Here is a 23,035-nt window from a genome sequence, read left to right as displayed (position 1 = left end):
TCAAGCTTTTTCTGAAAGGGCCTACAGAGGGGAGGGGAGTGTGTATTTTTGTTAAGACAGATCTACATTTCAGTAAAATTGATATTTCTCATCGCTGTAAGGAGCAAGACTTTGAAATCTGTGCAATACAGCTAGTAACTAAAACAATCTCACCTAATTATATTAAGCCTGCACAGAACCCCTTCAGGAGAGGTTAATGAATATTTAAGGAGACTAGATGCAACTTTAAAATATCTGAACAATCCAAAGTCTGAGTTTATAATCTGTTGAGATGTAAACATAAACTATTCAAATGAAAGCAGTCAGAAAAAAACAAGTAAACTCTTTAATAAGGACATACAGTCTGTCACACACCGTGAATTTCACAAGAGTTCAAAATTCCTCAAGCACAACCATTGATAATATCTTTATAGATAATGCAAGGTTACGCTCTTCTTTTACATCTCCTATAGTCAGCGGCCTCTCTGACCATGATGCTCAGTTTCTTATAGTAAATAATAATATTGTGGAAGAAAATTCAACACCCTTAAGACAGAGAGCCAGAAAAATGAATAGTGAAACCATTGCTCAATTTTAACATTATTAGAAAATGAAACATGGGAACCTGTTTTCAAAAAAAGGATACAAATTATAAATTTAACTCTCTTTTATATATTTTTCTAAATGTCTTTAAAGCCAGTTTTCCTATGCAGAATAAAAGTGTAAGTAGAATAGAAAACCACTGGATTACACAAGGAATAAAAATATCTTGTAAACATAAAAGGCGTCTGTATGTAGACAGCAGGAGCAGTAATAATCCCTACATGAGAGCATACTACATAAGGTATTGCAAAATCCTGAGTAGAGTTATGAAAGAGGCTAAAAGGCAGCATTACTGTGGGCTTATAGCAAAATTGAATAATCAGATAAAAACAACCTGGAAAATAATAAAACATGAAACAGGAAAATCACATCTGACTGAACAGGTGCCATCTCTCCTCATAAATGATGAAAAAGTTGAGGACCCAGGAGAAATTTCAGATGCCTTCAATACTTTTTTATTCTAACAATTACAGAAAATCTAAGCTTGCATCAGGAAATGAGAGATAATGTCATTTCGGTTTTAAGAGAGGCATTTCCTAGAAAATTCCCTGGTATTAAAACCATTCCAACCACTGAAACTGAAATAAAAAGTATAATACAGTCCCTCAAAACAAAAAACTCTTCAAGTTATGATGGAATAACAAGTAAAATTTTAAAAGTTTGTGCATCTCTAATCAGTAGCCCGTTAACTCACATCTGTAATCACTCACTATCCACAGGAATCTTTCCTGTTCATCTTAAGATTTCAGTAGTAAGACCACTATATGAAAAAGGGGATGAGGCTAGTATGTCAAACTACAGGCCAATTTCACTGCTAACTACTTTCTCTAAAGTACGTGAAAAAGTTAGCACAGTAGGTTAAGCCATTATTTTCAGAATAACGATATACTAGGCCCAGAACAGTTTGGCTTTAGGAAAGGAATTTCCATTGAAAATGCAGCCTTTAAGTTAACAGACAGTGTGTTGAAATCTATTAATCAGAAAATACATGTTTGTGGAATATGCTGTGACTTGGCAAAGGCTTTTGACTGTGTAAATCATGAAATTTTATTAACAAAATTACATTTTTTGGCAGTCAAGGAGCAACGTTAAGTTGATTCAGATCCTACCTAACAGATAAAAGACAAAAGATTGAAATAAAATCATCAAATTAAATCCAAAGTACCTGCTCAAACTGGGGAATAATAAAACATGGAGTTTCACAGGGGTCAATTTTGGGGCCTTTGCTTTTCATAATTTATATAAATGACCTCCATCCTATACTAAGGACCTCATCAATATCTATAATATTTGCAGATGACACTAGTGTTATGATTTCTGCATGTTAACAAGCAAGGTTCTTTCGCAAGTGAGTAAATGGTTTTCTGCAAACAAACTGCCCCTGAACATAGAAAAAACAAATGTAATAAAATTTATAAAAACTGACCACAATATCCATAAAACATTGTATATAATAATAAGTATATAGAAGATGGAGTAAACATAAAATCCCTTGGCTTGCATATTGATAATCATTTAAACTGGAAAAACCGTATCGATCAGTGGATTCCAAAGCTAAGTAGAGCATGTTATGCAGTTAGATTCATGTTACATATTAGTAACATTGACACTCTCAAATCAGTATTTTGCTTACTTTCACTCTTTAATGAAGTATGGAATAATTTTCTGGGGTAATTCATCTGATAGTAAAAAGGTATTTACATTGCAGAAGAAAATTGTTAGAATCTTGGTGGGTGTTAAATCCCATAATTCCTGTAGAGATATATTTAAGAGACTACAGATCTTGACTTTTCCTTGTGAATATACATATTCATTAATATACTTCATTACAAATAACAAAGAACATTTTCAGATGAATGCGGATGTACACAGTGTTAACACAAGACACAAACACTGTCATCATAAACCAATTGCTAACCTCTCATGCTTTCAGAAGAGCACATATTATGCTGGGATCAACATTTTTAATAACCTGCCATCTGATCTCAAAAGTTTTATGATTGAAAAGGCAGGATTTAAAATAGCACTGAAACGATACATAAATACACATTCATTCTACTCTGTTGATGAATACCTATTGTCTAGATAATAACTTATGTATCTTTAAATAGCCTTGTATGTAGTCACTGTGTATTCTTGGTTTCTCTTGTGTGAGAACTGAATTGGGACTGTACATATGTTTTGTATTTATATGACATATTCCACATCCTACAGTCATTTTGACTAACTTTGGATCCATGGAATGCAATGCAATGTAATGTAACGTCAGTAGCTCAGACTTTACAATATTGCATGGTAAGATGGTTAGTGGAGACTTAATTTGAATTGATGTGGAGTTGATTTTAATTTGAGAGACTAAAGGAAACCATGAGAAACCTTTTGGATAGTTTATGTCTGAATTGAGATGTGAACACCCTAAATTCGAGCCAGAAGTACTCGTATTATGGCTCAAGCTGACATGCACATTCATGTTCTGTAGCAGCAGGCTTTTCAGTAAGTGGTTTAATCACTGTCCCCCCATAGTGACTATAATTATGGCCAGTACTGACTGGAAGATATAATTCTCTGTTTTTGTTACAACATTCTTTATCTTTTGATTATAGAGGATGCTGGGCACCTTGCCTGCTCATCACCTTGCTGATCTCTGTGCATCTCTTGTGAATGCTTCCTTCATTGAGAAACTACAAGTGCTGGATGCAGTTGACCTGTCAGAACGCCTTAAGAAATCCCTGCCACTCCTTGTGCGGCAGATTGAAGGTTTGGAGATGTTACGCAAATCACCAAACAATCGTACGGAGAAACATTACGCTATACAACCTAAAAACAGAGTGATGATCATAAGACCTCAGCGAGACACATATTCTAGGAGTGACCATGCCCTTGTGCCGTCAGATGATGAAGGAGATGAACTTCAGGAACTTCACCAAAAACTGAGGTGCAGTTTACCCTCATGTCTCTGTTCTGTGTCAATGAAATAAGAAAACTGAGTCTTTGGTTGTAGAACATGAAAATTCACCTACAGTATTATGGACATGAACCTTGTCAATTAATCCACTTAACATTCTTCAAACATATTTCTGCTAGTTTCATTAACGTTCTAACTTTTTCTTTTAGGGTTGATTGTTCTTGACATTCTTAAGAAACTGAAGGTTGCAGTTCTGTGGAATGTGACATTGTATACAGTGTTACTGGGTTTTTGGAATTTTTTCAGCGTCCAGAATTTAGGTAATAGAAGACACGAGGTTTTGGAAACTGGATGTGTTTCCGTCTTCAGGTGAGGAAGAAAGACATCTACTCAGTTGGGCCCCTTAGAAATAGCTAATCTGAATCACTTGACAACTCCTGTCAGATTTCCCCAGCTATTTCAACATATAAAACTAGGCTAGTTCAGCGGGAGATAGCAAGAAACCATAAAATAAAAATTGTGATAAAGCAAGCACATGCATGGAACTAGGATAGAAAAGGAGGTAGAAATTTGTGTTAGAAACCTAGCTGTCAAAAACCAAGTGCATGAGCACCAATGTAAAGAAATGCACTTGGTTTTCTTGACTAGGTTTGTAGCAGAAATTTCTGCCTCCTTTTCTATCCTAGTTCCACACATGTGCGTGCTCTATCACAATTTTTATTTATGGTTTCTTGCTATCTCCTGCTGAACTAGCCTAGTCTTATATGTTGAAATAGCTGGGTAAATCTGACAGGAGTTGTCCAGTGATTGAAATTAGCTCTTTCTAAGGGGCCCAAGTAAGTAGGTGTCTTCCTTCCTCACCTGAAGACGGAAACAGATCCAGTTTCCAAAATGTCTTGTCTTCTATTGCCTAGAATTCTGGATGATGGCAAAAGCCCAAAATCCCCATAACCCTGTGTGTCATCCACCATCGTCAGAACCCTTTAGAATCTACATGACATTGCATAGATTGGTAGACTGTTACCGAATTTCTGGAGGAGCCTACTACCTCTTAATTGACTTCTGCCCTAAAGGTTGAAAGCAGTATATTTAAAACATTGGTAACCATCTACCAGATTACACAGTGTCACATCCCAGAAGACCACAATCTGAGTATTCACTGCTCTCACTGCCATGAAAACCTCAGTTCTCACTTTAAAAATCTTGCTATCATGATGAACTTGAAAAAGAACTTTGTAATTCTTAGTGCAAATAATGAGTGGTACATGTAACACACAGTAAGTGTGAACTTACATGCATGTATTGGATCTAATATTCTCACAGCAGTGACTATTAAAAGTGCTGTCTTCTGATATGTGACACCATGCAGCTTGGTTGAAGTTCAGTGACATTTTGGAAGAACGTACTTCCTTCATCTTTGGGGTTGAAGATAGCCAAGCAACCATGCAGCAAGCAAAAAAGTTAGTTATCCATGGAAAACTGGTTTAATTAAAGGAGCCTGTAGAGGAGTCCAGAGAATGTGTATACAAGGTGCGGCAATAAAGAAACCAGATTCATGCTCTAACCCTTTATCGAAAAAAAATCAGACAATCGAAATGTTATCCCCTTCAATGTAGTCCCCTCCCCGATCCCTACACCGCTCCATGCAAATTTTCCACCGTTGGAAGCAGTGCTGCAGGTCATCTTGTGTTATGCTCTTCAAGAGTTGCGTCGCTTTTGCTTTCACTGCATCCACGGACTCAAACCTGGTCCCTTTGAGCGCAGACTTGATTTTCGGGAAGAGAAAAAAGTCGCACGGTGCTAGGTCTGGAGAATACTATGGAAGTTCCATCACTGGAATGTTGTTTTTTTGCCAAATACCTCTTCACAGATAGCGCGTTGTGTGTTGGCGCGTTGTCGTGATGAAGAACCCATGAGGCATTCTTCCACATGTCTGGTCTCCTTCGTCGCACACGTTCACGGAGGGTCGTCAAAACATTTTTATAATAAACCTGATTGACAGTCTGACCTTCAGGCACCCAATCAATGTAGATTACCCCCCGGATATCGAAAAAAACAGTCATCATTGCTTTGAATTTGGACTTGCTCATGCGCGCTTTCTTCTTCCTAGGGGATTTGGGGCTCTTCCAATGCATGGATTGTCGCTTAGTCTCTGGATCATATTGAAGAATCCAAGTTTCGTCACACGTAATTACGTTTTGGAAGAAATCAGGATCATTTTCAATGTTTTCAAGAGTGTCAACACAGCAATTCACTCGATGTTCCTTTTGCTGGGGGGTAAGGAGATTTTTGGCACCACTTTAGCACACCTTTTTCATGCCCAGATCGTTGTGCAAAATCTAACACTTTCTTTATTGATGTTGGTAAGTTCAGAAATTGCTCAAATGCTCAGTTNGAATGCTCAGTCGACGATCTCTTCGAACAATTCTAGCGACCTTCTCCACATTCTCTGGAGTTTTCGCAGTGGGAGGACGGCCCGATTTTGGATCGTTCCCGACGTTTTTCCTACCCTCCATAAACTTCTTAAACCACTCGAAAACTTGCGTGCGAGATAGACACTGATCACCATATACTTCTGTCAACAAATTGTAAGTTTCAGTGGCAAATTTTCCAAGTTTTGTGAGGAATTTGATGTTAACATGTTGTTCTACATTAGCACTCAGCATTATTCCGACAGAGCTCAGACACACGATCCGCTTCTAACAATGGTCGCGGCCAGACTGACCGATGCGCTTGAATGAAACTTTATGTGACGGTAGAGGGAAGTCCATGGGTCAATGCCCTACCCTCCTCTTCGTCATCGACGTGGCCGGAAATGAGTCATAAAAGTAATGCGGTTTCTTTATTGCCGCACCCTGTAGAAGCAAGGTTCATGTATGGCAGAAGTGGAGAGAAAGGGAAAGTTGGAGAAAAGCAATGTGAGTGACCAGTGGGAGGCATAGTTATGCCACAAAGTAAGGGCTGTAAACATTGCAGTCCGCAATAAAAGGAAGTAGCAATGATTTGCTTAAGCAAAAGCCATCTTTACTGTTCATGTTGTTTGGATGGATATCAGTTTCAGTTGCCATCCTAATGATACAGCATAACAAAATAAGGAAATGTGCCTGCACATGAAGGATACAGTCATACTCCAATCAGGATGTTACAAGTTTCTGCCAGATGCATTTTGTAAAAAGGAGAGTAAATACATTCGTTATTGTATTAATTCTACAAAGCACAGGTTTAGTGAAGGAATACACGGTGTGTCCAGGATCCATTAGGACTCATTTTTTTAAATTTTGCCCTGCAATGCCATCTGTTGGCAAGTTGTGTCGTTAAGATTCTTGAAGTTTCGGCTGTGGCTGTCTATAACTTCAAAGCGCAAGCATCACTGCATCATGTGTTCTGACCTTGCATGTAACAGTACTGTTCTGACGCTCTTCGGAAAATGGCGGTTGAACAGATAGCCAACATCAAATTTTGTTTGAAGTTAGACAAAACAGCCAGAGAAGCATACAAAATGATGAAAAGTGTATACGGTAGTGATTGTTTGAGTCACTTGAACATTTTTTGATGGTATGCTGTATTTTGTGACAGGAGGGAGAACATTGAAGATGCTCCACTTGCATCAAAGCTGAGATCAAGTCGCACTGAAGAAAATGTGAAGATAGTGACCGAAATTCTTGCATCAGACAGATGTGTTTCTGCAAGGCTCATCAAGGAGCTTTTGGGAGTACCAAAAAGTACTGTGCATCAAATTTTGACCAAGGATTTGGGCAAACGGAAGATCTGTGCGCAATTTGTACTGCACGCACTGTCAGGCAATGAAAAACATGCCAGAGTGGAACACTGCAAAGACATGTTACGGTCGGCCCAAAGTGATACAGAATTTACAAAATCGATTGTTACTCGTGACAAGACATGGTGTTTTCAATATGAGCCTCTCACAAAGTGTCAGAGTGAGGCATGGTTGGGCCGAAAGAAGCCGAAACCAAAGAAAATGCGCATGAAAAAGAATCGAATAAAGACACTGCTAACTGTTTTCTTCGATTCCAAAGGAATCATTCACAAGGAATTTCTGCCAGAAGGTCAAACAGTGAATTCTGATTATTATTCTCTTGGAGTCCTTAATCGTTTGTGGGCAAGAAGTCTTCGAATTCGACCTGAATATCGAGAACAAGGTTCCTGGTCGCTCCTCCACAACAATGCCCCACCCCACAAATCGAAGATCATGCGCGATTTTTTGACCAGAAAAGCTATCACAGTCCTTGGTCATCCTCCGTATTCATCAGATTTGGCTCCAGCAGATTTCTGGTTGTTCCCAAAATTTAAGTGGGCGATGAAAGGAGACCTTCACGACACCGTCCAGGACATCCAAAGGGAATGTACTCCAGTTTTAAATGTGATTCCACAAAAGGAGTACAGTGACTGTTTTTGAAAACTTTTCAATCGATTCCAGCTATGTATTGATTCAGAAGGAGACTCTTTTGAGTAAAAAGAGTGGAATTTTGAAAATAATTCATGTCTTGTATTTTTAATGACCACAGTCCTAACAGAACCTGGACACACTGTGTATAAGATTACAAAACACGTGTGTGCTGCCCATTGCCCTTCCGTTGACACTAACAGTAGGATTTCTGTGTTCTGTGCCATTCCAAGTCATCCAAGACAGAAAGAGGGCATGGGATGAACAGCTTCTGTTATAAATCTTTCAGAGGAACACACAATATGGATGTTTCTATTTAATAGAGAAACATTCATTACTCCAACTACTTGAGTGTGTTTTCTTTTGGGGAATGAAGGTACCAGTTAGCCAAAACTGAAATACAAGAACCAGTCAGAATGTAGCTGGAATTATATAGATAAATTTTATATGTTAATTTAATTAATTTAGGCAGAGTTGTCAAGTCCACAAGAAATGAAGACAGTCTAACCTGGAGGACAAGAGAGATTCATTGTTTGGTATTGGTAACCATTTGATAGGAAGCTGGGTGAACCCCAGAATCAGTCTGGGATGATGTGAAGAAGAGAGATATCTGTTCCCCACACCAGAAACCGAACCCCAATTTCTTGGTCATGCAACCCATATCACATTCATTATACCAAGTGAACCATCCTGGTTTTGTGGGTTTTTTTAAGCTCTTGGTGTATATATGTATATCTCAAATCCATATTTACCTAGTAATTCTGACCAAATTATTTTTTCCTCTTTAATTACAGTGTTCTCCTTTTATAAGTATATTTACAGTGTGAAGATTATTTTGTGTTATCAGTATTATATCAAATCTTGATCTTCCTGCTTTATAACAGTGTTAATTCCTATAATTTAATATGCAGTCACCAATATATACAGTAGAACTTGGTTATAACGTCATCAAAGGGACCTAAAAATAGTGTCGTTATAAACGAATGTCGTTGTAACCGAAATGGGCACTTCCACAGTAGCCTTATGTTAGTCACGTAAAAATCTACCAAATTGCATTTTTTAGTGAAATACGTAGTTAAGTACAGACTAACGTAACATTAACGTGGAATTGCCCAAATGTGTAATATCAAAGACATATTACAGCGCTTTTCACTGACAATACACACCGCACTAATACTGTATATTAAAGGTAGGCCTACTCACCAAATTACAGTAGATTACATCAATTGTTGTGCCTTACTGTACCTAGATACGAGTACAGTAATCAGTTATCTTCATCTGTTTCCTGTTACTTGCCCAATACACACTTTCTAAATTACGTTCAATGTCCATATCAGAGAAATTCAGGAATGAAAATGACGTTACATACGAGGTTGATGCATTTGTGCATGTCGTACTAAGCAAGGTATAAAAACAGTTGCTTTATGAGGAATTAGTTCGTACCATTGAATATTTGACGCAATAGACAAGGTGTCGCAGAAACCGATGTTGCTATAACCAAGTTTTACTGTAGTTTTGTAAATCCTTTGTGTTGTGACAGAAATTCCATTGCCTACTTTTGTCTTTGATCTTTGTTGCCTGTATGGTGAACTGTCTATTTCTTCTGGCCTGTTCTTATTCCCTTTGGTTAACTGACCATAGTTTTTGTATTTTAGGTAAAAGATATACACAAAGTAATTGTCCGTATACTTCTTGAGGATGGATTTTGATTAACATTTATCGTTCATGAACAGGGATTCCAGATTTCCTGTTTCTGACGAGACAGCACTCATGCACTATCACAATAATGCAGCAGTTGGTCAGTAGATGTTCCATTCATTTCTAGACTTTACATATGCAGTTTAAGCCTAAAATGATACTTTGATCCATACTGGTCAGTTTGGGTTGCACATTAGCTGAAGGCCAAGTTTAAGGTTGAACTCTAAAAGATTCTTTACATTTCTTCCTTTCAAGGGCTGCCAAGTTACCTCCACATGCCTCTAAAGTGGCAATGAAGGAATTGCAGAGATTAAAGAAATTAGCATCAATGAGCCCTGAGAGTGGTATCATACGCACCTATGTAGAACTGATGGCAGAACTTCCATGGTCAAAATCATCACCTGAGACGCTTGATATCAATAAGGCCAGACAGGTGAGTTATGGCAAGAAATAGTTCGGCTCCTAGCTGGTGCTATAAAATTTCATCAGCAGTCTTTAACTAATCTTCCTAAATCTAATAGTCTTGGGTTAAGACACTGGAATCTCATTCCAAGGGTTCTGAGTTCCATTCCCTGTCAGATCAGTATGCAGAATTTCCTGCTCACATTTCTGAAATTTTATCTTTGCCAGAGGTGAAGGTTTCAGAATCAGAACACTCTGCAAATACTCTAACTAGGGATCAAACTCAGAATCATCAGAATGAGCCTATGATGTCATACTCTCTGACCACCAGGTCCTCAAAAAGAAGAAATATAGAATATCAAATCTGCCATCAAATTTTGTATTTAAAACAACGCTTTCTACTTCACAATAATATGAAAATTATATAGTACTTTAGGATATAGGTGGAGTGCATATTGCAATTTTAAATGCAATGCTGAGGATGAAGTTAAAGCCTTGAAAACTTGTTGCAGGCATTATGTAGGCATCGTGCATCATTTATAGTTCTTAGACAACATTGTTCCTACAGTCTTTACACTTTTTTGACTGAAACTGTCTCATGAGACATTTTGAAGTTTGCACTTAGATTATTAGAGAGCTGAGATAGCACAATCGGTATAGCGACTGGCTACTTGCTGGACGACCGAGGAGTCAGAGTTCAAGTCCCAGTGGAGTCAAGAATTTTAATTTCTCCATGTTGTCCAGACTGGCTCTGGGATCCACCCAACCTCCTATCCAATGGGTACCAGGGCCGTTTTCCCTGTGGGTAAAGCAGTCGCAGCGTGAAGCTGACCACTGACCTCCAACTAATGCCAAGGTCAAGAAAAAGTGGATCTCTATATCCATTCCCCAATACATCTTCATTGCGTAGTGCTTAATTAGTTAACCACAAGGACTACTTTACTGAGATTGTTTAAATATTTTATCTTGTCATCAGCAGATGACAGCCTTATTTTCCTAGGTTGGTTCTCATTCTGATGGAGGGAGGTTGTTTAACATATTGAGGACCGGTCGCATGATATCATGATTTTAGGACACGTTAGGTTGTAACACACTATACCTTGCTCTGGCATCACCCAAGTTGCACGCAATGGCATAATAAAACTCTGGAATGTTTGCTTACTTGTCAGTAACTTGACCTCACTGCTTTCTTAACCCACTATAAATGAAAATGCATTGCTGCTCTTCGAGCTGTATGTATCAGTCAGTAGTTAGTGGTGGAGTATGACAAAGACAAATTCTTCTTCGATGAGCTAGCTGACCTGCCTTGTGAGATGCGTAGTAATGGTGATTCAGAGAGCGGCAGTGACGGGAGAACAAAGAATTGTGGCCACAGACAGTAAATGTGACAGTAGCTCCGACGATAATGCGGGGACTAACATTGTGGGGACAGTAAAAAATCTAAAGAAAAACACAAAAATCTAAACCCTGATTCAAAATTGAAATACAAAGCATTTCTGATGAATTTGGCAAAGGCCTGGGCTACAGACCAGATGGTGGCAGCGGAACCAGAGTCAGACACAGACTTAGTGCGACCAGGCCCATCAACTCCCACCCCACACAGGCCTCATGTGGTCACCCCTGGGCGACTCTCGGCTGATATGTGGAAACATACCCTCATGAAAATTGTGAAGAGTGAACATTTCAAGGGGAAGCATCCTTCTAGGCAGTGCCATGTTTGCACAGTTCACAAAGAAAGGAGTATGTCTACATTTGCGAGTTCTGTGTAATGCCACTTCACAAAGGGGAATGTTTCCAGAAATATCACACCCTCAAGCACTTCTATGAGCATTGGCAAGTGTTCTCCAAAAATTTTAGTTGATAAAATTAATTAGGAGATATTATATTAATTTCTAAGTGAACAGTGCACAAGTTAGGATAATAGGTTTAACCTTTATCGGACGGGCCATTTAAATTCCGGTAGTGGCAGCGGGACGGAATTAACTTAAATGCCGGCCATTGTAGAGTAATAAAAATTGTAATCATGTTACTCAAAATGCTGTGATTTCTACAATTTTTGTGATAAACGAACGAAATAAACGCTGCTTTTATCTAGAAAGAATATAGAATCAGATATTGTAATTTACAAATTTTAGAATCTGTAAAAATTGTTACACTGATTCCAAAAAAAATTTTGTTCCCAATTTTAAGCGTCTGTCCACAAATATGCAGTCAGTTTCTGCACAAAATGTTTCTGCAGTATAAATGCCTGCTGGTGACATCATTCATACTCGTACTGCGTTATCTTAGCCAAAGGGGAAGGAATGTTTATGCTTATATAGCACTCCCAACCTTTCTGTATATACAGGAGTGAGGTCATGTCCCTCAGAGGCTCTGTCTGTGTATACACATATCTGCCACACAAGAAGTACTGTTAACCTTCTTAGAAAGGCCCGCACTTGGCCCCTTTTTCTACGTACTTTCAGTCTTGTGTACCACATTCTAAATCGGTGACATTTATCAGCTGCCTATTAACTTCGCCTTTTTCCATGCGAAATGGGGCCATGGTGGATAGTTGAAATTGTGATGTTTTATAAGCGTTATGATTAGAGAAGGCAAATCGGCAACATTGGCTGACTTCCTGCTAATACGAGACAGATGTTGCTATGTGCGCTTCGCGTGGAAAACAGAGTGACATACGGACAAAGTGCATGAATTGCGATGTCGGACTCTGCATTCAGTTAGATGATGCAGGAGGGAAGACAATCTACTTATAAAGCTGGTGTCCAAAAATAGTATAAGTAGAACAAGAATTTCTATCTTAAAATAAGATTTTAAAACACTATGCGCACGCATGGATTGCGGGTACCCATATGGTGACGCACGGCCACTCTGCTGTACTTTAAATGATGCCGTATGGTGACATTAGTCTGATAAAGGTTAATAATGGCGGCCCCAGGGTGATTGAAATATTTAAATCACCGGTCCACAATGTGTTAAGGTCCTCAAGTGTTATCAAAACCCACCTCACAAGCAGGAATATTTCCCATCTCTGTGGTGCTTTCCCATGATTTCAGTGTGACTTCCAACTTGTAGGTCCCTGTAGGGAGCTTAATTGATGAAGGCTGAGTGAACACTTCTCACTGTCTTTATGTGCAAGCCCAGGTGTGGAACTCACACCATAAGAGATGTACACCCAATTAGTGCCCTGTTCAGGGCCCTGATGGCATAGGCACTCCAATGGTCATATGGCCTTTTGTTTGGTTGTGCCATTCTGACGTATTACTGCTGACTGGGATCTGCAATGTAATCAACCTAAAGTCCCCTGAAGCAATTTTGGCCTACGTATTAATACAGGTGTTCGAGAAAGCTCTCTGGAATTAACTCCAGTAGACAAGCTCTCCGGTCACGGTAGCCAAGCGGTCTAAGGCATGCACTGTCTTCTCTCGCTCGGAAGCCGGGATCGTGGGTTCAAATCCCACTCAGGGTATGGATGTTTTTGTGCGTTTTTCTGTGTTTGTCTACAGCTAGAGGCCTTGCGACGAGCTGATCATTTGCCCAAGGAGTCCTACCATAAGTTTTAAGATCTAGAAAAACCGAAGTGAACAGAGTTCATGGAGGTAGGCGTAGGCCCACTGGGGCTGTAGTGGCAAGGAAAAAAAAATTAGACAAGTTCTCCAAGTTTTTCTACTATTTATTGCAAGTCAATGTGAGCATCATTGATGGCCCTAAAGATGTTTAAACAAAATTCCACCTCACCCCACATCCACAGGCACCACAGTAATAACCGCTGTAATCCTTCCATACAAGTCAGAAAGAGACTCCACCCTCTTGCTGTGCACAGTGTCTTTGATGTACCCTTAGAAGAAAAGTCCATGGGTGTTAAGTCAGGACTCCATGAGGGCCAGTTAATCTGTCCTCCCCTGCAGATCCATTGACGAGGAAATCATTTGTCCAAAACAGTGCATACAGTGGCACAGAAATGAGCCAGTGCACCATCTTGTTGTGAATGAGGCTGTCAACTTCACCTGCTGTCTTTGGGAACAGAAAGGTGTGTAGCATATCCAGGTGGACTGCACTCATGATGGTGCTGTCATGGAAGAAGTAAGGTCCAGCAGTGCCTTATGACATGATGCCACACCACATGTTGACCTTGGGCTGTTGCAAAGATGTTCCATTAGGGCATGCGGGTTATCACTGCCCCAGATCCTGCAATTATGGCAGTTTACAGCATCATGTGTGTGAAAAATGGCCTCAGAGAAAAGAATTTTCTGGAGATAAGTATCTTCTGTGGTGAGCTATTCTAGTATGAACATTACAGAGTTCATCCTTTGGGGTTTATCACAAGGTTGGATGTGTTGTGCAGGTTTGAGTTTTTTACACACATGGTTTCAGTCTTCTGTACACAACATCATGGAATCTGTAAGTGTTGACTAACATGACAAACAGTTTATTTCAGTCTGTGCTGAAATGCTACCAGAATGCATTCTTTGTCATCTTGTGATGTTGCTTTTCCTACCTGGTGAATATCCTTTCAAGACATTGCCAATTTCTTGAACTGTTCATACCACTTTGGAATACATTTATCAGTTCAAGCATCTTTTCAGTTCACTTGCCTAAGTGAGCAGTCACCACAGACTTTGATTCCCCATAGCGCAACGTGCACTGCACCTTTACCTAATGTGATGCCATGACTGAATGACTCCTACTTTCATGCAGTCCCATCTTTTTGCAGTTCAATGCTGTCATCTCTTTGGAATTCATGTCACTAAAACTTGGGACACGTTTTGCACAGAAGTTTAGAAACATACTAACTCTGTGATTATGCAGCAAACAAATATGTATAACTAAAACTGTGGAGTTCTTTTCTGGACATGCTGTATAAATATAAATCAGCTAGACCTCTGCCACTCCTATCACAATGAGCATAAAATACAAGGCTCACAGCCCATTTGAAACTGCATCTCACCAATAGAGACAGTGTGAATGTCTCAATGAAGACAACATATGTTGGTATATATCTTACTTATTTAATGTAAGTGTAAATTGCGCTGCATGTTGGTTGGTTGGTTTCCAATGGCTGCATGTTTCAACCTGTAATTTAGGTTGTCATCAGGCACCTTTCAATGATCATAACTCAAGTGAAGTTATTATATGGAGCCATATTTATGCATTTATCTGTTGTTGCAAGCGAATATGTATTTACAGAGCGAGCATAGATCTATATTCTAACATTCTATTAAAATTCTTTACTAATAATTAACGATTTAAAGGACATGAAAATATAAAATGTATTCATTCCACAATATATTCGAATGTTGACAAGTTGCTGTGCTTAGATGTTGTGCAAACTCTCCACACTCGTATGTCTATAGAGTTTGGGGATGAGCTCAGTGTAATCAAAGGGACAGTATGTGCTCTGCCCATGTTATTTTATTAATTTCGAAAGTGTCTGTGTGCGTGTATCAGACAAAACAGTTACTTCAATACAGTGGAAAATGCAACGCCTCAGTATCATTGCCAAAAAAGGGTAATCTGGAATGTCATTATAATGCGCTCCATAGCAATAAGTATGATGCTGATTTTCCACCCAAAAGTGAAATTCATAAACAAGCCCGGAGAACTTAAATCGAAATTAGCTGCTCAACAACAGTTGATGGCAAAACCAAGATGACTTTCTAACAGTGCAACCAAATCATCCTTCAAGGTCAGCAATATGATCGTTAAAAAATGTAAACCTTTCACTGAAGGGGAATTTGTAAAAGAGTGTTTTCTTGAGATACCTGATAATCTTTTTGAAGGATTTAAAAATAAGAAAGAAATCAGCTACTATTCAAGATCTTCAATTATCAAGAAACACCTTTGTGCAGCAAATAGAAATTATGTGTGGAAACATAACTGAACAGTTGTTGAAAGATGTTTCCAATTGCGTTGCTTTCTCCCTCCAACTGGACAGATCTACAGACATCAGACACAGCCCAGTTACTAGTTGCTTTTACAGCAAACATCATGTGTCCTGTTATTTTTACCAATTAAAAAAAAAGTAAAGTAAAGCTATCCCTGTAACGGGCCATGAAGGCCCATAGGGTTGTGAAACGTTGAGGGTCCCACATTATCTAGACAATCGGTTCAGAGATGGCGGTAAGGTTGTCAGCCTTACGCCCTGACTGCACTTTACTCCCCAGGAAAATGATTTATTTAATTCCTGGTACTCATTTCTGTTAGAGGCTGAGTGAACCCCAGGGCCCTAGTGTGCCCAGAAGGATTAGGTCAATTGAAAAAAATCCAATGAACTCATCGGTATTTGAACCCACGACCTTTCAACTTGTAGCATAGTGCCTTAACTACTATGCTACCACGTGCTTAAAGCGAGGTACAGCGATACAAGGGGGTGGTAGATCACTGGCAGTTTTGACACTAAAAAGTCGATCACAACCTGTTTGAAGCTGGACATGCCTGACATAGGATATGTGTGGCTTGTAGGCACCTTCCACAGGTTGGGTCATCTAGCAGTCCCAGTTTGAAAAGGTGTCCTTTTAGGTGTCAGTGTCCAGCAAATAATCCTACCACCCATCTTAACTGATCTCTGTTTAATTTCAACAGGTCCTTCGTTCTTTTGGCAGAGGGTCCTGATATAAATCCTTTTGCCTCTTTGAGTCCAGTTGTGGATTCCCAGTGTTTCTTGTGAGATGCCGCAAGCTGGGTCAGGCCCTATGAATGGCTGTTCAGTTCTATTCTTGCTAGCTGATCTGCTGTTTCATTCTGAGCAGTACTCTCCTACTGAGATGCTGAAAGCTGGTTCAGGTCCTATGAACAGCTGTTCAGATCCCGTTCTTGCCAGCTGATCTGCTGTTTCATTCTGAGCAGTACTCTCCTACTGAGATGCTGCAAGCTGGGTCAGGTCCTATGAACAGCTGTTCAGATCCCGTTCTTGCCAGCTGATCTGCTGTTTCATTCTGAGCAGTACTCTCCTACTGAGATGCTGCAAGCTGGGTCAGGTCCTATGAACAGCTGTTCAGATCCCGTTCTTGCCAGCTGATCTGCTGTTTCATTCTGAGCAGTACTCTCCTACTGAGATGCTGCAAGCTGGGTCAGGTCCTATGAACAGCTGTTCAGATCCCGTTCTTGCCAGCTGATCTGCTGTTTCATTCTGAGCAGTACTCTCCTACTGAGATGCTGCAAGCTGGGTCAGGTCCTATGAACAGCTGTTCAGATCCCGTTCTTGCCAGCTGATCTGCTGTTTCATTCTGAGCAGTACTCTCCTACTGAGATGCCGCAAGCTGGTTCAGGTCCTATGAACAGCTGTTCAGTCCCATTCTTGCTAGCTGATCTGCAGTTTCATTCCCAGCAATACTCTCCTACTGAGATGCCACAGGCTGGTTCAGGTCCTATGAACAAACTTCTGCATAGTTACTAAACGTCTCAGTTTTATATGCCCTTTTTCTAGTTCTTGCAGCCAATCTCTCACAGCAGTTGTAAGAAATCTGTCTTCCTACAATTTAACTTGTCTAACAGTTTGCTAATTTCATTCTTCTCTGTAATTATTGTGGTATCTTGCTTTACAGTACATTTGGTGGTATGGAAAAAGGGCAAGGGAATGTTTTCTTTAACTTACTTATTACTTTTGAAATTTTCTCAGAATAAGTCTGGGGATGCAGGGTCTGTGTGGACTCCTTGAAGTTTGCTTCTCTTTCTCTCCCTGTTAGAGGAGCTATATGGCACATCAGAGATGAAGTTCTTTTGACATTTTTCCAGCCCCCTTACTATCATTTTGGATAACATGAGGAGTTGTGTATCAAAGAGATTCTGGCAGTTCTGTTTTGGTCTCGGTTTTGCCATCTCTGCCTCCTTGTAAAATCACGTGCCTTTGTATGTTGGCCATCTGACACTATCTGGTGTAATGCTTTTTGACAGTGCTAGCCTTGTATGAGGATATTCTACACAGTCATGAGAAGCATGTAAAGCCACATTACTGTCAGTAGGTTAAGTTTTAACAGTTCTGTACCCTCAGAACCCACTGTGCTATTGTGATATATTGTATCCAAGTATAACTACTGCATGTACTACTGTATGTAATATCTCTTGTTGTCAGGGTTATGTTTTTTACTGGTAAAAGAATGTTTGTCATTTTCTTTGGTTTCTTGTACAGTGTTCTCAAGTCTCACCATGCAGTTTTGCCTCCTTCCTTTTTTATCCAGTTCTTTGATAACATGCATCATCATTTATCAACTGTACTAGTTTTGATGACCCATTGCCTGGACCAGTGCTTTGATACTTCCTTGACTGTCTCTAAGACTACAGGGGATGCATTTCGTCTGTTCAACTTATGTAGAGCCAGGATAGCATGGTCAGTAAAGCGACTAGCTACACGCTGGACGACTGAGTGGTTGGAGTTCAAGTCCTGGTGGGGTCAAGAATTTTCTTTTCTTGTCATCCAGACCATCTCTGGGGTCCATCCAAGCTCCTATCCAGTGGGTACCAGGGGCTCTTTCCCCAAGAGTAAAGTGGCAGTGGCATGAAGCTGATCATACACCTTCATGGCATAGTGCTTAATTAGTTAAGCACAGGAACAGCTTTATGTTACCTTACCACCTTATGTACTGTGGTTCCATAACAGTTCTCTTCACAGCTGTGGGAAGTACAGCCATGGAAAAGGGAGACAGTGATGCGCAGTTTCTATGGCTAAACAGTTGCTCATCAGTCCTTTGGCAAGAATACAGGCTGTGAGAATGATAGCCATGGTAGATTATTGTACACAGACATTGGTATCTCTGTGCACCTTGTCAACTTGGATCCAAGAGTCATGGGTTGTGGAGGTTGTACAGTGTGTACTGATTGTTTGCTGCCTCTGTGGCATTCATATGAACAGTAGCTTGTTTCCATCTGTTTCTGAATATAGTCCTTAGTGCACACATCTTTTCTTCTTGTCTCCTCCCCATTACCTTCCTTCAGTGGCAAGTCCTGGCTCAGAGTTCAAGCATCACTGCTGACATAGCATGCGATGAAGAAGAATCTTATCCAAATTATCTTCTAGTTTGTATTTCTGAAATACAGTAGTTCTGAGCTTAACTACTTTTCTTCTTCCAGTGGGCAGTCAGCCTAGAATGCATCTGTGTGAGTTTTAAATGGCTTGTAAGCACAGGCCTGCCTGGTTATGTATGTTTATTTGTGTTAGCTATTTGATCTGTGCAATGTAAAAATGGATCTATTAGCACAATGGAATGAACACATGATTATACTGGTCAGGAATACTTCTTTCTGAGCATCCTCTGCTCTTACTGTGACTTCTACAATGCCCACATTGAGGTAACTTTTCTCACGCAATTGCTGAATGTTGCCAGTTCTCACTGTTTGTCAAGATATCTAGACATTGTCTTAAATGTATGACTTATTGTCAGTTTTCCTGTGCTGAAAAACAAAAGTAACTCCATATACAATAACTTGTTCTGGCATTAACCCTTCAAAGCCACAATTTCATGTAAACAATATTTACAAATTAAGTTTCTTCCTTACAAAAAAAAACTGTGTTTCCACTATAGAAATGTGGAGTTTTTTTAATGTTAAAGCATTTGGTACCACAGTGCATTCAAGTGTTAAAATGATTAAACAATTGCTTTACTTTGTAAGTTTTGAGGTTTTCACGGCGATGACAATGAAGAAAGTCGTCTTCTGGGTTTAGGCACCGTGTATTCTTCGTTTTGGCCGACGTTTCGGAGGAACGTAGCGCAGCTACTGCTCTCCGCATTCCAAGCCATTCAACTGCTCTGAAGATGGAGGCGCTACGTTCCTCCGAAACGTCGGCCAAAACGACGAATACACGGTGCCTAAACCCAGAAGACGACTTTCTTCAATTGCTTTACTTGTTTTTCAGGATTTGGATGCAGACCATTACGCAATGGATAAGTTGAAACGGAGAGTGCTGGAATATCTGGCTGTCAGGCAGTTAAAAAATAACCTCCGAGGACCAATTCTCTGCTTTGTAGGACCTCCTGGTGTTGGCAAAACCAGTGTTGGACGTTCAATTGCCCAGACACTTGGACGTGAGTTTCATCGGTTAGTGAAATTTGTTTGAAGTTGTTTTCATTAACCATTTAACAAGAGGGGAACTGGTTGAGATCACATTCAGAGGAGTTCATCTGCCTTTTAACAGTATCTATTCTCTTCTTGGGCTGTTCAACCATGTGGTTGTGGGAAATGTTGCCAACAGTTTTGAAGTGCATACTGCCTTCATCTTGAGGGTTGAAATATGAGGTTGTTGAGACGCTCTGTATGCTTTGTTTTGAAAATAAACAGAGGAGTGGGAGAGGGTACAATGAGAACTAAAAGTTTGGAAATCAACATGATCCTGTTTAAATGTGGGACCATCTGCCATGGTGATATGATCTGTTTAATTGAAGATTGTAAGAGGATCAGTGGATGGACCTCTGACTGTGCCATGATCGGCTGTAGCAGAGCATTAACACTTCAACGATGCAGAACATTTAATTCCTACTCACTCCTTGGGATGGAGGATATTTAAACATTTAAAATGGTAAATACAACATCTCACTTAAAGTGTAATAAATTAGGAAAAACTGATGTTTTGTTCTTTCTAATTTTCACGCTATCTTCAGAAATGTATATAGAATCGGTGTATTGATCCGCACTGCTTTAAAATTATTTTTTGGCACAGTAAGCATATAAAAATTTGGAATGTTAGTATCATATTACCTTAAAAATTCAGCTGGGTGTGTTAGTTGTGAAAACATTCCACACAAAGTTCCACGTCACATTTGTCACACCATTACACAGCTTTTGACACACAACATGCTGTTTCTATGGTCTTGATTTCTTCACAGTTGGTGGAATCTTGCTTATAAATTTTTTCAAAGAATTTAAATGTATTCCAACTGCTGCGGGAAGGTCAAAGTGGGGCAAGGCATGCACGAAATGATAGCCTGAAAGTTCCTCTTTAATTTCATACCAAAAGAATTACTTTACATGAAAAACAACAATTCAAAATATGAGCTGAAACTTAGAGCTGCACTACACATGCCAGGTACGGACTTCAGAGACATGTGACAGAAGCCATTGGCGTGCCATGCACAGACTTCAGAGACATGTGACAGAAGCCGTTGGCATGCCATGCACAGACTTCAGAGATGTGTGACAGAAGCCGTTGGCGTGCCATGCACAGACTTCAGAGGCGTGACAGAAGCCATTGGCGTGCCATGCACAGACTATGGCACTGAAGGGTTAAGTCAGCCAGGGGCAATGGCAATGATGGCATTAGCCAAGATGCCCCACATCAGCAGAGTTATCCAGGAAACCATAAAATTCAACCTGCATCACATCTTTAATAGAGAAGCTGGCTGCCAGTTAAGCCCTACCTGGAAGAAGCTCATCCAAACAATTAAGCAGCAGGGAGGATGTCACACATGTACTGTCCCCACAGATCCTAGTCCAGATGGAGGAAATGCAACCCTGTAATTGGGGGCTCCCTCATTCTCCCCCACCCCTTCCCTCCAGGACAAATGCCTACCTACACAGTGCTCCAGTCTAGACTCACATCCCTCCTAAGATACACCATTCTTCATTCATTTGTTTTTGCTTCCAACCCCTGTGGAAACCTACTCGTATCATCAGCTCGTGGTGATCTCCATGCCACTCGCTATGCTTCTGGACCCACAGCAAAAGTTAAGCAACATTATTCCTGGTGAGGGTTTGGATGGGTGACCACACAAGAGTATCACTTGCCAGTTGGATTTTTTATACATTCCTGGGCACTTAAAAGGGTCATCTACACTACTTTACTGGTTTGCATATTCCCACTGGCCTAGATAGGTCACTAGTCCCCACTATCCCACCCACCCCTTCCTCTGTTCCTTCTCAAAACAAAATGCTATATTTTGCATGGCAGGTTACCAGCCTGTACATTTTGACCTTAAAGATGGAGGAGCATTACCCACAACCACACATTGTAAGAATCCAGTATCAGAATTAACCACTGTGAATGCCTAAAATTGATAGAAGAGACAGAGTATTTTATAATTTCCCATATCGGAGTGTCTTTCCTTAAACTTATGTTTAAAAATATAGTCATGAGATTGATAATAAAGAGGCTGGGAAAGATATCAAAGAGAACATATAATTGAACAATTAAATGTATTTGGGTTTAGAAGCTTTTATTTAATGCATTTACATTTCATACCTGATAAAACATTTTACTGCAAGGAGTTAAAAGTTCATAACTGTAAATTTTGACTGAACTGCTTTGAATGCACTGTACTCATAACTAGATAAAAATACCAGATTTAATTGGCCTATCATCCAAAGTGTCATCATAATTTGGCTTTTTTTTTTTTAAATCTGTGGCGTACCGAATTTGAACATGCTGATAATCATCAGCTTTACAGTAATACAGCACTTCTAAAACCGTGTTTCATAAGGGATTCCCAATGTGTTGTGCAGATTCAGTTATCACCCACATATTATAATTTATTTATTAAAATTTTAAGTCCAAATCCTTTTTCTATCCCCAAGAAAGTGTTTATCATTGAAAAGTATGAAGAAGACTCTTAACACATTGTGGACCAGTGGTTTAAACATTTAAATCACCCTGGGGACCGGCATTTTTAAACCTACTACCCTAACTTGTGCACTGTTCACTTTAAAAATTAATATAAAATCTCCTAATTAATTTTATGAACTGAAATTTTTGGAGAACACTTACCAGAGCTCCTAGAAGTGCTTGCTCATGTGATATCTCTGGAAAGATTCCCCTTTGTGAAGAGGCATTACGCAGAAGTTGCACATGTAGGCAGTTATACTATTCTTCTTGTGCTCTGCGCACACACGGCACTGCCTAGAAGGGTGTTTCTTCTTGCAATATTCACTCTTCACAATTTTCACGAGAATATGTTTCCGCATATCACCCAAGAGTCGGCCAGGGGGGGCCTACTTGAGGCCTCTGGCGGGTGCGAACAGATGGCCCCGGCTGCACTACGTCTGTGTCTGACGCAGGTACTGCCGCCACAGTGACGTCAGTAGCCCAAGCTTTTGCCAGTTTCAACAGAAATGCTTTG

At 39.9% G+C, this 23,035-nt stretch overlaps 1 protein-coding gene across 1 annotated transcript in view; it reads left to right on the top strand.

Annotated features, from left to right (window-relative positions):
- Positions 1-23,035, top strand: part of LOC111872106 (lon protease homolog 2, peroxisomal) — a 76,047-nt gene that overhangs the window by 20,674 nt on the left and 32,338 nt on the right. The window contains exons 5-7 of the mRNA XM_023865674.2: positions 3,186-3,517; positions 9,846-10,023; positions 19,843-20,024. Of these exons, the coding sequence (XP_023721442.1) occupies positions 3,186-3,517; positions 9,846-10,023; positions 19,843-20,024 (692 nt within the window). The remainder of the gene's footprint in view (positions 1-3,185; positions 3,518-9,845; positions 10,024-19,842; positions 20,025-23,035) is intronic.

The sequence above is a fragment of the Cryptotermes secundus genome, unplaced genomic scaffold, assembly GCF_002891405.2.
Source record: "Cryptotermes secundus unplaced genomic scaffold, Csec_1.0 scaffold417, whole genome shotgun sequence".
Taxonomy (NCBI): domain Eukaryota; kingdom Metazoa; phylum Arthropoda; class Insecta; order Blattodea; family Kalotermitidae; genus Cryptotermes; species Cryptotermes secundus.
This window is presented reverse-complemented; position numbering and strand designations above follow the sequence as displayed.